We start from the raw sequence: 16,126 nt of genomic DNA on the forward strand, positions 1-16,126 counted from the left end.
AGATATGAAGGATAATAAGAATACATTCTACAGATACATTAGAAGCAAGAGGAAGACCAAGGACAGGGTAGGCCTGTTACTCGGGGGGGGCATAAGAACAGAAAATGTGGAAATAGCAGAGGTGCTTAATGACTTTTTTATTTGTCTGGGGTAGGATCAGAGGGTAAAAGAAGAAAAGAACAAGTTAAAAATTACTTAGACAAATTCGATGTCTTCAAGTCACCAGGGCCTGATAAAATGCATCCTAGAATACTCAAGGAGTGGAGATATCTGAGTCATTAGTGATTATCTTTGAAAAAGTCAAGGAAGATGGGAGAGATTCCAGAAGACTAGAAAAGGAGAAATATAATGCCAATTTATAAAAAGTCAAATAAGGACAACCTGGGGAATTACAGACCAGTCAGCTTAACTTCTGTACCCAGAAAGATAATGGAGCAAACAATTAAGCAATTAATTAGCAAACATCTAGAAGATAATAAGATAAGGAACAGTCAGCATGGATTTGCCAAGAACAAATTGTGTCAAACCAAACCAATAGCTTTCTTTGACAGGGTAACAAGCCTTGTGGATGGGGGGAAGCCGTAGACGTGGTATATCTTGACTTTAGTAAAGCTTTTGATACTGTCTTGCATGACCTTCTCATAAACAAACTACGGAAATGCAACCTATGAGTAGCTACTATAAGATGGGTGCAAAACTGGTTGGAAAACCATTCCCAGAGAGTAGTTATCAGTGGTTCACAGTAATGCTGGAAGGGCATAACAAGTGGGGTCCCACGGGGATCAGTTCTGGGTCTGGTTCTGTTCAATATCTTCATCAATTATTTAGATAATGGCATAGAGTGTACACTTATAAAGTTTGCAGATGATACCAAGCTGGGAGGGGTTGCAAGTGCTTTGAAGGACAGGATTATAATTCAAAATGATCTGGACAAACTGAAGAAATGGTCTGAAGTAAATAGGATGAAACTCTAAGGACAAATGCAAAGTACTCCATTTAGGAAGAAACAATCAGTTGCACACATACAAAATGGGAAATGACTGCCTAAGGAATACTGCAGAAAGGAATCTCGGGGTCATAGTGGACCACAAGCTAAATGTGAGTCAACAGTGTAGCACCGTTGCAAAAAAAAAAAAAAAAAAAAAAAACAAAAAAAGCAAACATCATTCTGGGATGTATTAGTAGGAGTGTTGTAAACAAGACACGAGAAGTAATCCTTCCGCTCTACTCCACGCTGATTAGGCCTCAACTAGAGTATTGTGTCCAGTTCTGAGTGCCACATTTCAGGGAAGATGTGGACAATTGGAGAAAGTCCAGAGAAGAGCAACAAAAACTATTAAAGTTCTAGAAAACATAACTTATGAGGGAAGGTTGAAAAAACTGGGTTTGTGTAGTCTGGAAAAGAGAAGACTGAAAGGGGATATGACTATAGTTTTCAATTACATAAAAGGTTGTTACGAGGAGGAGGGAGAATTGTTCTTCTTAACCTCTGAAGACAGGACAAGAAGCAATGGGCTTAAATTGTAGCAAGGGAGGTTTAGGTTGGACATTAGGAAAAACTTCCTGTCAGGGTGGTTAAGCACTGGAATAAATTGCCTAGGAAGGTTGTGGAATCTCCATTATTGGAGATTTAAGAGCAAGTTAGACAAACACCTGTCAGGGATGGTCTAGATAATACTTAGTCCTGCCATGAGTGCAGGGACTAGACTAGATGATGTCTCGAGGTCCCTTCCAATCCTATGATTACTTCGGTGTGTTTTTTTTTATATATATATATAAAAAAAAAAACACCGAAGTAATATATATAAAAAATCACAGAGTTGTCATTTTGTTTCTTGTTAAAATTTTTGAACTGCACAGTTAAGACAAACAACTAACTCTGCAATGTAATGACAACATGCAGGCAACTGTACAAAAACTAATTTAATCTGATTTGGAACCATAAACATAATCACTTAATCATAATAATAGGCTACTGCATAGTGTCTCTAAGGACAAAGCTAAGGTTATGCCTTAATGGTGCATTTCCACATCTTAACATGTTCAGATTTCTTTTAAGCTTAATGTTTACTCTGGTTTTCCTTGGTTTGGGGATAATTGCAGTATCTCTATAACACATTTTATCCAAAATTACTGATCGGTACTCAACCTTAAAAATTCATCTAAAACTAGTTTTTCTCTCGAAATGTATATGTGGGTAAAGACATATGGGTATTTCAGACAGCTGTGAGACTACATGTATTTATGTGGAGTTTCATTCTGTCCAAAGAAACAGGTTATTTATTGAGCACTGCCTCAATCTTATGATCCAATTTGAAGCCTCTTTTATTATTGGAGGTGGTTAGTTACTCCTGGAGATTTGGTCACTAGCACCATCTCACTAACTTTACTCCAGAAGGGTAGAATGGAAACAAGCCAGTAATCACAGTGTATTACTAAGCAGAAGTGAAATAATAAATATATTCAAGATACAGTACCAGTAGCATTGACCATTATTCTCCAACAGCTTCTCCACCATGTGCTCTACTCTTACAAACCAGCTTGGTACAGCTTTGTAAATTAGAGGGGTATCTGACCTGTAAGAAAAGAGTGCACAAACAGGTTGACAGATATATTTTAAATATTTTGAATATCTTCTTACCTAGCAAACAATATATTGTTATGATGCCAACTTCCTCTCTCCACAACCAAACACTTCAATAATCAATATTTAGTTAATGTACTGACAGATGAATTTCTGCACACAAAAATACACACTTCTTAGGAATTATTGTACTTAGTCTATTTTTGTAACAATTCCATATTTTTAAAACCCACAACAAAATGTAGCAAATTTAGTTATTTTTGATCTTGAAAATAAACAAGAGAAACTGTATTTGTGGGGGGTTAATTTTATATTCCTACACCTTATTTTACATCTGACTGATGTATATCAATGCTGATTTTAATGTAAAACAAGTCAAATTCTTAAGCCTTCCAACTGAGTTTATGTTGTAGCACTTCTCACCACATATAAAATCAACCTGAAATGTTATTAAAGAAACAAATTCATTTAGGCATGTTTCAACTTGCAGTTAAAAATACTACAAAGAATTAATAAAGAAAATTTTAAAAATTAACACTCGGATTCATAAAGTTTAAGACCAGTCTGATGTTCTGTATATCACAAGCCATTAAATTTCACACGGTTACCCTTGTACTAAGCCCAGTAATTGTGTTTGAGTGAAGGATATCTTTCAGAAATGTATCCAGTCTTGAAGACTTCAAAATGGAGAATCCACCACTTCTTTTAGTAGTTTTAGTAGTTTGTTCCAATGGTTGATCACCTTTTAAAAATGTATGCCTTATTTCTGGTCTGAATTTGTCTGACTTCAGCTTCCAACTACTAGTTCATATTATGTCTTTCTTCAGTAGATTTTAATACCTAGTACAGGGGTCGGCAACCTGCGGCTCCCGGCTCGCCTGCGGGAGGCAGGAAGCCACGGCCAGAACATCCCTCGGCTCGCACCGCTTCCTGCCTCCCGCATTGGCCTGGGACCGCGAACCGCGGCCAGTGGGAGCCGCGATCGGCCGAAGTTGCCGACGCGGCAGATAAACAAACCGGGCCGGCCCGCCAGGGTGCTTACCCTGGCGAGCCGGGAGCCGCAGGTTGCCGACCCCTGACCTAGTATCTTTTGCCAGGGAAGGAATTTCCACACTATAATCAAGTAATTTTTCATGCTTCTTTTTGATAAAGCATTTCATCTGTTTATGTTAAATTTCTCACTGTAGGGCATTTACTCTTTCCAGTCCTTGAATCATTTTTCTAGCTCTTTTCTGCACATCCTCTGTAATTTTAACTTTAAAATGTGAACACCAGAACTGTACTCAATATTCCAATATGTATATTGGTCTCAACAATGCCATATATTCAGAGACTAAAATACCTCCCTATTCCTACTCTCTAATCCTTGTTTCTATATAGTTTGCACTATTAACTCAGACCCCAACTTTATAAAAAAAATGGTTTAAAATGTTTGTTTCATTAACGAAAAACCCAGGTTTGATTGTACAGGATCATATTTTAGTCCGTTTGCAGTTTTAATGAACACTAGGGGTTCAATCATGCCCGAGCTAAAGATTTCTTATTTTAACAGTGGAATACTTATTCCAATATTCTGGAACTGAAGGTTAGAGCCAAGATTTTCTGAAGAGACTAGTGCTAGTTCTGAAGAACCTGACTTTCAGAGAATAGGTGCTCAGCAATCATAAAAAAGTCAGACCCTTTTAATGAGTATAACAGAAAAATTGAGACATCCAAAAGTCACCAGGGCACTTTAGAAAACCTTGGCCTAAAGCAATACAGGTTCAATATATAAATACTTCCCTAGCAGGAGAACTTCAAAGAGTAAAAGGAGCATAACATTTTCTGAATTTTGTCTATGTTCAATACTGTATATGATTCTTCACTTGATCTTCTACCACTATCTTTATTTAGTGGGGATTTTCTTGAGAACTAGAATAGGGCTCTTTAATGTTTGTCCACAGCATGGACCACATTTTAATAGAAACTGTTTTAGGGATCATCCCCCCCCCATCCCCATTTATGGGCATTCAACATCTCTGGCATGCACAGGAATTATACACATGGAAAAGTGATATTAGAGAAGTAACGAGTTTTAACTATCTTAGTGCAATTTTACATTACAAATACCACAAATGCTGCTTAGCTGATTGACAGAGAGGTCTGTAGAAACTTGCTATCCAAGTTAAGACATCTGTGGACCTTTTCTTTCCAGTAATTCCTGCAAGTGCCTGCATGTAAATTAGTAAATTTTCTTCACTGCTGTATTTAAAATCTCATTTTTAGTAAATGAAAATAAATTCCATAAGTGAAACAGTAAAGATAAGATTTCAATATAGGTTTTGATTCTCCAACACCCTGATAAATTAGAAGTGTTTCCACTTATGCTGTTTGACCTCACCGAAAGCAGAACCAGATCCAAAAAATGACCAGAAATATAAAAGTAAGATTCCCACTGCAGTCTCTTCCACACACCGATCTCTATCCTTTTCATATACAACATCAACAGGTATTTCACTTAGCAGTCACTGGGTATTTTTTCCTCACTTATTTGACAAACATGGGTTAAACCAGGATACAGGTACAGAGTAGGTCATATTAATTCTAGCCATTCACTTGTTACACCTTAAAGGCATCCCACTAAGATGCAAACAGCAGTGTATGTTTGCATGTAACTACAAACCAATTCCTCAGTATTTATTTTCTTCTACTGTATACAATACTGACCAGAAATAGGACACAAACCAGTTGTAGGACTATATGTACATTGTAGTCTATTATAACTCTGAATCTTCATTAGGGAAACTAAACAAAAGGCTCTCTATGAAGGGGTGCCAATTAGACAATATTTAAAATGGGTACCAATCACACACACACAATTTTCATAGACTTAGGATCTCACAAGCAAAACAATTTTGTCCAATTAAAAAAAAATCAATGAATGGAATTTTTGCATGAAAAATTATAGTTTTCAGTCACCTCTCAAAAGCTTATTGCTGCTACCTGCTTGATGCTCTTTCCAGGCAGGTTAATACTGAGCAGATTGTAATCTGGAGCTGGAGACTGCTTGATGGTGATGGCCAGGGACTTAGTTTTACCTGAATTAGTAACCAGATCAATACGTGTTGCTTCTTATCCAGTCAGATTACCATTAGCTGCAGTTATTCACCAGTCTGAACCAACAAGACAATGTCATCAGTGTATTTGTCCTCCAGGGATCAGTACTTTCACATCACAAGGGTGTTTACACTGAAGCTGACCACCTACAATAACCTGGTCAAATGTCTTTGTAGCTGAAAGAGCCAAGAGACTCTGCCGCTGAAGCAAAAATAACCAATGAAACCTTGCAAAAGGGCCATTCTGGTATCCTAAATGTTGGTGGCAATAGTGATCACTAATACTAAACTCTTACATAAAGCACTATCAACAGATCCCCAAGTACTTTACAATAGTCTACCATTATCCCAGTCTTGGATGGGGAAACTGGCACAAAGGGAAAGTGACATGCCCAAGGTTATACAACAGGTTTAGGCTAGAGTTTAGGCACAGCATTATCTCTTCTTAAAAACAAACACTGCAGTCTGCATAAATGAGCAAGGTCCCTATCCAGTCTGCTTCTGTACTTGGAATGCATATTTGACAGACATTTGTAAGCAAATATCCTGAAGAATGACCAGCTACTATTTCACAAATGCAGCCATTACTGTCAACAACCCAATCTTAAAACACTCGAACATCTTGCCTATATCCACTGAACTACTTCACATCAAGGATTAGCGTGAAGTTTACAGAATACTGATGAAAATTAAGAGGTAGCTCAATTGTCGTGAGAATACTGTGCCTAGAGGTGAGCGTTCCTGAGTCACAGAAGAAAGGAAAGGAAAATCTACCAGCAAAACTTGTTAAAGCTGAGAAGTGGGAGTATGCTTCATGATGCCTGATAACGGAAGTCACATCACTTTTCTTCTTCGATACTGTATCTTGGTCTCTATTTCCCTTTAATCCCAGGTTATAAACTTAATTGTGCAATTAAGAGTTACAATATCTATGACTTTCACTTTATGGGGAAGATCAAGAGCCTGGGGCGGTAATGTTCTTGCAATATTCTTTATTGGAGGGAAGAAAAAGTATAGGAACATTTATGTTACCTTAGAAAACTTCACCACCTAGGTTTGACCCCTGCCCTCAGCTATGTCACATCTGCAAGGGGAACCCTCCCCCCACCAGGGCAACCCTTGTGGCAGCAGGAGCACTACTGAAAAAAAGAAACTCTTCTAAAACTTCAGGCCGCTAAGGGGTATTCCAGGAGCAGGCACCTGGTTTCAAACAGGGGCAAGGGTATGATCAAGCACCAAAGCTTGCATTAATGGGGATTTAATGGGGATGAAATCTTATTCTAGGATTTCAATGGTAGAGCTTGATATTCTACATAATATTGTATAATCTTACACTGAAAAGAATAAGGCCTTTACTATTCCCTCTACTAAACCCCACCAAGAATTGTACACCCAAATCAATATCAGCTGGGATTACTCCTTTCTGTCTGATAATAGTTAAAATTTCAGGAAATACCTTCTCCACTTGGAATCCTTGGAGTTTCTACACAGTGAAACATCAATTGAATATCTTACAGCAATGTAGAGCTAACAACAGAGTTAATGTGTAAAGAAAAAAAATCACACAGTGAAACAGCTCAGTCAAAACTCTAGGGTGATTCAGAAGTAACAAGGTACCATCCTGAAGCTATTATTATTAAACCAAACTTAATTCAAAAGTAAAAAATCAACTTTATTTCAGTCATTTAAAATATTTGTTATTCTGCTTTGCTGAAAACTTTCTCTGGACATGCTAATGCCTGACAGAGCCATGTATCAAATGTCAAAACATATCTAAGCTATTTAAACATTTTAAGAAAAATCTAAAAGGAGCAATAACTGTAGATTACTGTTGATGTTCAGCACCAGTAATTCTTTTGTAGAAGCGATAATGGGAATGCTCTCTGGACACTTACAAAATGTACTCTCTCTTTAAAATTCCTCTATTTCAGCATGTTAGAGAAATAGAAGCTACACATCACTTAGCTTTAAACTGGAATGAGCATCCCCTCAAATCCATAAGATCTTTTTGTACATAAGGAGAAGGCTGGAAAAACTGCCTCTCTGCATCAGTAATGGATTGCTGTGTGTCCAATACATATTTCCAGTAATTTTCTAATGCAGTGGTTCTCAACCTTACCAGACTACTGTACCCCTTTCAGAAGTCTGATTTGTCATGTGTACCCCCCCCCCGATTCACCTCACTCAAAAACTACTTGCTTACAAAATCAGACAAACACAAAAGTGTCAAAACCACTATTACTGAAAAATTGCTCACTTTCTCCTTTTTACCGTGTAATTATAAAATAAATCAACTGGAATATAAATATTGTATTTACATTTCAATGTATAGTGCTGTATAAACAAGTCAGTCCGTATGAAATTTTAGTTTGGACTGACTTCACTGGTGCTTTTTATGTAGCCTGTTGTAAAACTGGGCAAATATCTAGATGAGTTAATGTACCCCCTGGAAGATATTTGTGTACCCCTGGTTGAGAACCACTTTTCTAATGTATGTTTTTGGACCGCATTTTAATTTGGCTGAGACAATGTGGGTAAGGTCATATCTTTTATTGGACCAACTTCTGTTGGTGAAAGAGAAACTTTCGAGCTACCCAGAGCTCTTCTTCAGATCAGATATTTGTCTCTCCTATATCCTGGAACCAACATGGCTACAATACTTTTAACTTGGCTGTCTATATTTAATTCTGGATATCCTTACTACTTTTCCATTTTCTTTTATGCAATGTTATTGTAGCTATTATCACCTGTGGGAGAAAACTTTTCACAAAGCAATTACTCTATATCTGACCTCTCAGGCCTTATCCTCAAGGGAAACCCGCACAACACATTCAAAAGACGAGCCTGGGAGCTCAAAATTTTTAACTCATAACTTTGCTAAACACTAAAAATCATGGACTGAATAGACACCCTGGATTTATGGCTTATTAGAACAATCTGTAACTCTCTCTACATTCCCCCCTTCCCCATGACTGGGACAGTATTAACTGGACACTTCACCTTGAATGGTCGCTCCAAATGCATTAACTATTATGTTGAACTATCTGTTCCACCTTGTATTTAGCTGTGACACTAAGGCTTCATCTGCACTGGAACTTTGTCAGCAAAATTTTGTCGTTCAGGAGTGTTAAAAAAACCCGCACACCCTGAGTGACAAAAGTTTTACCGACCAAAAGCACCGGTGTGAACAGCGCTTTGTCGGCAGGAGCGCTCTCCTGCCAACAAAGCCGCTGCTATACTGTGTGCCTTTTAGCAGCATGGCTGTGGCGGCACACCCATGTCACTAAAAGCAAGGTAGTGTAGACAAAGCCTGAGTATATTTCCCAAAGCTAAAGAAGAGCTCTGTGTAAACTCAAAAGCTCATCTCTCTCACCAACAGAAATTGGTCCAATAAAAGATATTACCTCACCCATCTGTCACTCTTTCCATTTTCTTGTCATTTTAATAAACCTGAAATAATTTAAATTAAGAAATTGATTTCTAACCCATCATCCCTTAAGCTTTCTACCTTTGCTTTCACTGTGGCTGACGACACAAAATATACAACCAACAGCTATAGGTTCTTGATGTTGCTACAGCTATAGACATGCATAGAAAGGCTGGAATTACTGACACTGCAGACTTCAGATGTCACACTTCCTTCTATCTCTTATCTTTCACAGTTCTTAGATTGCCTGTTACTGACACTTTTATCAAGTTGACCACTGTTGATACTAGGATATCAAGTTAATGTGGGGTCACATTTGTCACTAAAGTCTGTGACGTTGCACTCTATATGATTTTATGAAAATATGCTAATGAGTTTGAATATAATGTAACTGAAATATGCTTCATGCAAAAGGTCTCTTGTAAGGTATCGTTACAAAGCTTATCGTTTACTGAGTGTTGTCATCCTATTTGTATAAATGTATCACTCGTTTCTTAAACTAGAAATATGAAATATAACTCTGAGGGCCTATTGTAATTATGCAAAGTGTGGGCCATTAATGGTGGCTTGGAAATTTGATGGCTCCCATAAGCCAGGATAATTGACTGCAGTTGGCTCTGTTTTACCTGTAAGTCTTCCCGTATATCTGTGTGTTGGCAAGTGGGTAATGAGGTCTTACAGTGACATGTTATCAGGTCACCTGAGCTGGAATCTATCTTTAACCTGGTGCTTTTCCATTGTGAAGGAGGGGGTGGGAACCCAGAGAGGGACAAAGGATTCCCGCCTTATGAAAAAGATATATAAGTGGGTGGAACAGAACAAAGGGAGGCAGCCATCATGAGAAATCCCCTAGCTACCGCCTGAGCTGCAACCAGGCCTGTATCAGGGGAAAGGACTGTGCCCAGATTAGGAAGGCATCCAGTCTGTGAAAGAAACTTATTGAAACATCTCTCAGGTTGAGATATTATCTGTACTCAGTTGTATTACTGTATTAGGTTTAGATTTGCATGTTTTGTTTTATTTCACTTGGTAATTCACTTTGTTTTTTCTGTTACTACTTGGAACCACTTAAATCTTACTTTCTGTATTTAATAAAACCACTTTTTACTTATTAATTATCTCAGAGTGTGTATTAATACCTGGGGGGCAAACAGCTGTGCATTTCTCTCTATCAGTGTTATAGAGGGCAAACAATTTATGAGTTTACCCTGTATATACAGCGTAAAACAGATTTATTTAGGGTTTAGACCCCATTGGGAGTTGGGCATCTGAGTGTTAAAGACAGGAACACTTCTGTAAGTTGCTTTCAGTTAAGTCTGCAGCTTTGGGGCACATGGTTCAGACCCTGGGTCTGTGCTGGAGCAGACTGGCGTGTTTGGCTCAACAAGACAGGGTGCTGGAGTCCCGAGCTGGCAGGGAAAGCAGGGGCAGAAGTAGTCTTGGCACATCAATTGGCAGTTCCCAAGGGGGTTTCTGTGATCCAGTTTGTCACAATGTCAGTTAAGGGCACTTTGCAAGGCTCCATTTTCTATGCACTTTCCAAGCTGTCAGCATTTTCCCCTATTGTTTGTGATTTGCTTTTAAGACTTATCTGAATGTGCATCATAGCAGTAGCATGACAACATACAAAGCACCCTAGTTCTGATCATGTATTAAAGGAAGAACAACTCTTGACATCAGCAAGCAGTAAACCTTGATTTAAATAACTGAGTTTGTGTTTTGCATTTGTACTTTTTAGCTATATTCCTAAACAAAAGCTTGATGCAAATTAGCTGATAACATTAAAATGTTGATTTGCAACTAAATATAGCTTTTACACTACATTTGGAATTTCTTTCTGCTAACCACAAAGATACACTACAACTATATACATTTACCTAAGCAATTCTATAGCTAATTTAGTCAAATGCTTAAATTTTACATTTATTATGTTAGAAAATGGTGAATATGTTTATTTGCTTTATAATTTTTTATTTGTAATTTACAAGTCCTATTTGTGCAGAAATTCAAATTCAATTAAAAATTAACAAAAATAGGATTTTAAAATAGTTTTAACTTATTGAAAAATCTTAAATGTACTAGTTGCATAAACTTTTATTAGCAGAATCTTCATCATAACATGTTTTGCACTTTAAATTTATATTTAAATTGATTTTAAAAAACCCTCTATTTAGTGAATTTAACTCATTATATCTAGTTGTCATGTGCTTCAGGTTTTTAGAACTAGTAGATCTTATCTCCTCTCACAGCTAGGTTTTATTTATAGATTGGAAGAGGGAAGCCATTTTTGTTTCTTTTTAAAACTTCCTATTTGGTTCCTCAGTTTTGAATAAACCAGGTTAGTGACCTGAACTAGCTGAATAAACTGAAATGAAGAAAATATTCTCTCTACACCTACAGAAGAGGCTACTGCTGTCAAAAGCTGGTTTAGAACTTCAGCTAACTCTGGTTCAGTGGTTTGACTTTCTTCAAAATTTCAGCAGCAGGCATGTACTGCTTAATATCAGGGTGGATAAAAATCAATGATCTAAAAAAAATAAAATCAGATGTTTTTATTTTAAATGGATTTTTTTTTATAAAATGCTTTTTTGAGGGGAAAAACCTATCTAAAGATAGTTTTAATTAAGATATATCTTTGAGCTATAATGCATCATGGAGTAGGACTATAAATTCTAATTCTATAGTATGAAACAATATATCCATGTAATGTTTAAGAAAAGATTTTTAAATGAGTTCCAGTAGTTCATGCATGAGGGACCCAATCTTACGGGGTTCCAGAGGCTTCTGTATAGATTATTTAGGTTAATATTTCTATCTACCCAATGGGACTCAGTGCTCAGTCTAGAAGATACCATCAAAGATGCTTAGTTTTGCAGTTCTCAAATTGTGAATTTGTCTCTCCAAAGATAACATGCCTGTTAACAGCAAAAATATTTTTAAATAAATATATAGAGAGGTGAGAAATAACAGACCTCAACCCTATTGTCCCTCTGCAAATTTGCGTACACAGAGTCAATCCCTTACCTCTCTCTAAAACTGCAAAGTTTCAAAAAGTTCAATGAACAGAAGATTGTTGGGAGCAGAATAGATCTAGACAGGGAGAAGAAGTCTGGAGATCAATGTGAGAAAGGAGGGACATGCAGTAGAAACAAAAGTGAAACTGTCTGAGCAGCATATTCCAGAAGTCTTGAGGTCTTTCTGAGTGTAGCCTTCATTGATTTGAGATCTGCCATACCATTCTCTCACTAGAAGGGAAAACCAATAATGGCAGCAGGCCGTAAAAGAGACCCAGTTTTGGAGTATTTTAATGAAGTGCCTCTACCTGTGGGTAAGACAGGCATGCATGCAAAATGCAAACAGTGCAACAAAGAAATGCAAGGCCTCATGGCCCGAATGAAACAACATCATGAGAAGTGTTCCTTCTCAGAAGGAAGCTGTGTTAAAGATGATGAAAAGAACATGTCTGAACATGCAGAAACTTCAGGTTGGTAAACTTTTTTATTTCATACTTCTTTCTTAAGGGCTGCCTGTATTCCTTCTGCACTATTCTTGAATTCTCATGTTTGAGCAAAAAACTATACCGTAGTTGTTACTCTATGGTACTATCATTTTAGATGCAGTTGTGATAAAAAAAATAAATAACTGAAATAGCCAGATCTTCCTTTTACAATTTCACCTTTAAAGTACTACTGAGTGTCAGTGAATGCAATGAGTAATACTAAATGAGCAGTATGGTAATAATTAAATAACTGCATTGACTTATTTTGTTTAGGAGAATCCCTCCTCAAATACAGGATTCTGAAGACTATCCACCTTCAAGATCACCATCCTTTTCTATAGTTTCAGAGTTATCTGCCAATGATAGTGTTTCAGTCACATCATGTACATCACATAGCCACACTGTATCACCTGTACCAAAAATAGATTCAATTAGTGTAGTGATATATGCCATCATGTGCCAGCAATGCCCTTCTGCCATGTACATTGGCCAAACCAGACAGTCTCTACGCAAAAGAATAAATGGACACAAATCTGACATCAGTAATCATAACAATCAAAAACCAGTGGGAGAACACTTCAGCCTCTCTAACCACTCAGTGACAGACTTGAAGGTGGCAATTTTGGAACAAAAAAAATTCAAAAACAGACGCCGAAGAGAGACTGCTGAACTCCAATTAATATGCAAATTAGATACAATTAACTTAGGTTTAAACAGAGACTGGGAATGGTTGGGTCATTACACTAATTGAATCTATTTCCCTATGTTAAGTTCTCCTCACACCTTCAATGGGTCATCTCAATTATCACTTCAAAGGTTTTTTTCTCCTGCTGATGATAGCTCATCTCAATTGACTGGACTCTTCCAGTTGGTATGCGTATTTCCACCTTTTCATGTTCTCTCTATGTATAAATATCTTCTGTCTGTATGTTCCATTCTATGCATTCGAAGAAATGAGCTGTGGCCCATGAAAGCTTATGCTGAAATAAATTTGTTAGTCTCTAAGGTGCCACAAGTACTCCTGTTCTTTTTGCGGATACAGACTAACACAGCTGCTACTCTGAAACAGAAGAAGGGAATGTCTTCCTTACAGAAACAATTGATACATCAGGAAATGCACACACAGAATACTTACAAGAAGTAGCAGTAAAAGCTTTAACAAACTGTGGGGAAAAAACTGAAATGTCTAGTATGCAGCTTGGTCACAGACAATGTTGCAAATGTATCCAAGATGAGAAGAAATTATTAAGGGAGTGAAGAGAGTCCCAAGCTAACAACATACGGCTGCAGTGCTCATTTGATACACCTCCTAGCCAAAGACTTCAGTGTTCCAGAAATAAAGGCTAATGTTGCTGAATTGCAAAATATTTCCGTAACAATCACTTTGCAGCAGCTGCTCTGAAAAAAAGTGGGAGGAACCAAGCTAACTCTCCCACAAGACGTGCAATGAAACTCAGTAGTGCACTGTTTTGAGCACTATATCAAGAACTAGCCTAATCTGACGGCAGTTTGTGAGCAAAATCATGAAAAAATAGATGGCAGGGTCACAGCCAAAGTTCTCAACATTGGGCTTAAGAGAAATATTGAACACATGCTGAGTACCCTGAAGCCTATTTCTGTAGCCTTGAACAAAATGCAGGGAAATAGCTGTTTTATTGCTGATGCTGTTGAAATCTGGAAAGAACTGAGTGAGATCTTAAAGAGAAATATGCAATGACAGAGTTAAATTACAAGCATTAAAAAAACGAATGGGACAAGCATCATCTCCAGCTCATTTGCAAATATTCTCAATACTCTGTACCAGGATCAAACCTTCACTGGCTATTACACGGACATCCAGCAATCATCCCTCCATAATGCCAACTATAATAAACTTCAAAGCTAAGGATGAACCATTCAAAAAAAAATATATGTTTGCTGATGTTTTAAAGAAAGTCACACTACTGAACTTGCGGAAGTCACTTGGGGACTTCAATAACTCAGACATAGGCTAGGGGTTTGTTATAGAAGTGGATAGGTGAGATTCTGTGGCCCTGCATTGTACAGGAGGTCAGACTAGATGATCATAATGGTCCCTTCTGACCTTAAAGTCTATGAGTCTATGAGTAAGTGATAATCTCACTTTTAACAGCAGTAGCTTCTTCTGCCGGTGTAGAAAGAATATTTTCTTCCTTTGGACTAATTAATTACAAATTGAGAAATCGTTTTGGACCTGAAAAAGCAGGAAAGCTTGTTTTTCTTTTCCAGATGATGAACAAACAGGAAAATGAAGGTGAAGATGACTGAGTTAGCTGCACCTCCAAATGACTTAATAAATATCTGCTTCACTTACCTTTGGTAAATGAAATAACCAATCATTCATTTTCCAATATAGCTGTAAAACTAATCTGAAAAGTTTTCAAAATAAATCACTTTAAAAATGTATAGTGTGTACCTTCTAAAAATAAAACCTAAATCTATCTCTGAGTTGTAAAGAATATGTATTAAGGTTATAACAACCAACAAGAAAGCACTTTTATGCAGAAAACCATGACTAAATCTTGTCTTCCTGACTAGTGATTTAAATCATTAATTAAATCAATTTGATTTAAATCAAATCTACCCTGCTTAATATTTAATTTAAATTTGAATAGATTAGAGTAAATGTAGGCCTTAACAAAGGCAGTCATTTCAAAACAGGTTTATTTTTTGAAGTAAAACCATATTTGATTTAATTTTTTATTTAAATTAAAGTATCTGATTTAAATAAAAACTTGTAAAGTTTGGGGTTTTTTTTTTTAATATCAATTTTTATTCACCTTTGCTTGATCTGTTAGGGAATTCAGAACTGCCCACTTTCAGGGAGAAGGATGAAGAATAGTTAAGTAACTTAACACAAAAATCTGGATAACATGCCTTCAGTAAAGCAGCTCAGCCTCAGCTATGTTATCCTGTATTTCTCCAACCAAACCTACTATGAAACTCTGGGAGAAAAAAAAAAATCAAGAATGTATTTCTCTACTTAGCACACATCCCAACTATGGTTTTTGCTTCTGTTGGCACTGAAATGAAGTTTATAAGTGACTGAAATCTGTTATTGCTTTCTTCCAACCAAGTGTCTGCCTTTAAGTATTGCTTGCAACTTACTATCATCAGTAGAAAAGCAAATGCAGACTGTAGTAGTATTTCTGTCTCGTTTAAGGCACCCCTGTAATATTGGTTTGTCTTAACGTCCAGCACTATAAAGTTTGCTACATCAGAAAAATTAGATCACATTAGTTATTAGTATAAATTCTCCCAGACACAGTGATTTGCCAACTCATCAGGGTAACAATACATGAAGGGCATTTTTCCCTTCTCCCAGGGTAATCCCAACCTAGATAAGCTAATGATGTTGTTCAAGGAGAATTAAAGGTTATCCTTCATACAGAGCAAAAGAAATGCTCATTTCCCAAGGATTCCACCTAGTGGCATTAAAATAAGTCTGTACTTTTCTATGTATCTAGATTTATCTAGTCCTTATATCAGTGCTGTTGCCAAAA

At 37.0% G+C, this 16,126-nt stretch overlaps 1 protein-coding gene across 2 annotated transcripts in view; it reads right to left on the reverse strand.

The window, feature by feature from the left end:
• Positions 1-16,126, reverse strand: part of IARS1 (isoleucyl-tRNA synthetase 1) — a 194,401-nt gene that overhangs the window by 126,384 nt on the left and 51,891 nt on the right. For both annotated transcript variants that reach the window (XM_045023399.1, XM_045023400.1), the window contains one exon: positions 2,478-2,576. In XM_045023399.1, the coding sequence (XP_044879334.1) occupies positions 2,478-2,576 (99 nt within the window). The remainder of the gene's footprint in view (positions 1-2,477; positions 2,577-16,126) is intronic.

The sequence above is a fragment of the Mauremys mutica genome, chromosome 7 (assembly GCF_020497125.1).
Source record: "Mauremys mutica isolate MM-2020 ecotype Southern chromosome 7, ASM2049712v1, whole genome shotgun sequence".
Taxonomy (NCBI): domain Eukaryota; kingdom Metazoa; phylum Chordata; order Testudines; family Geoemydidae; genus Mauremys; species Mauremys mutica.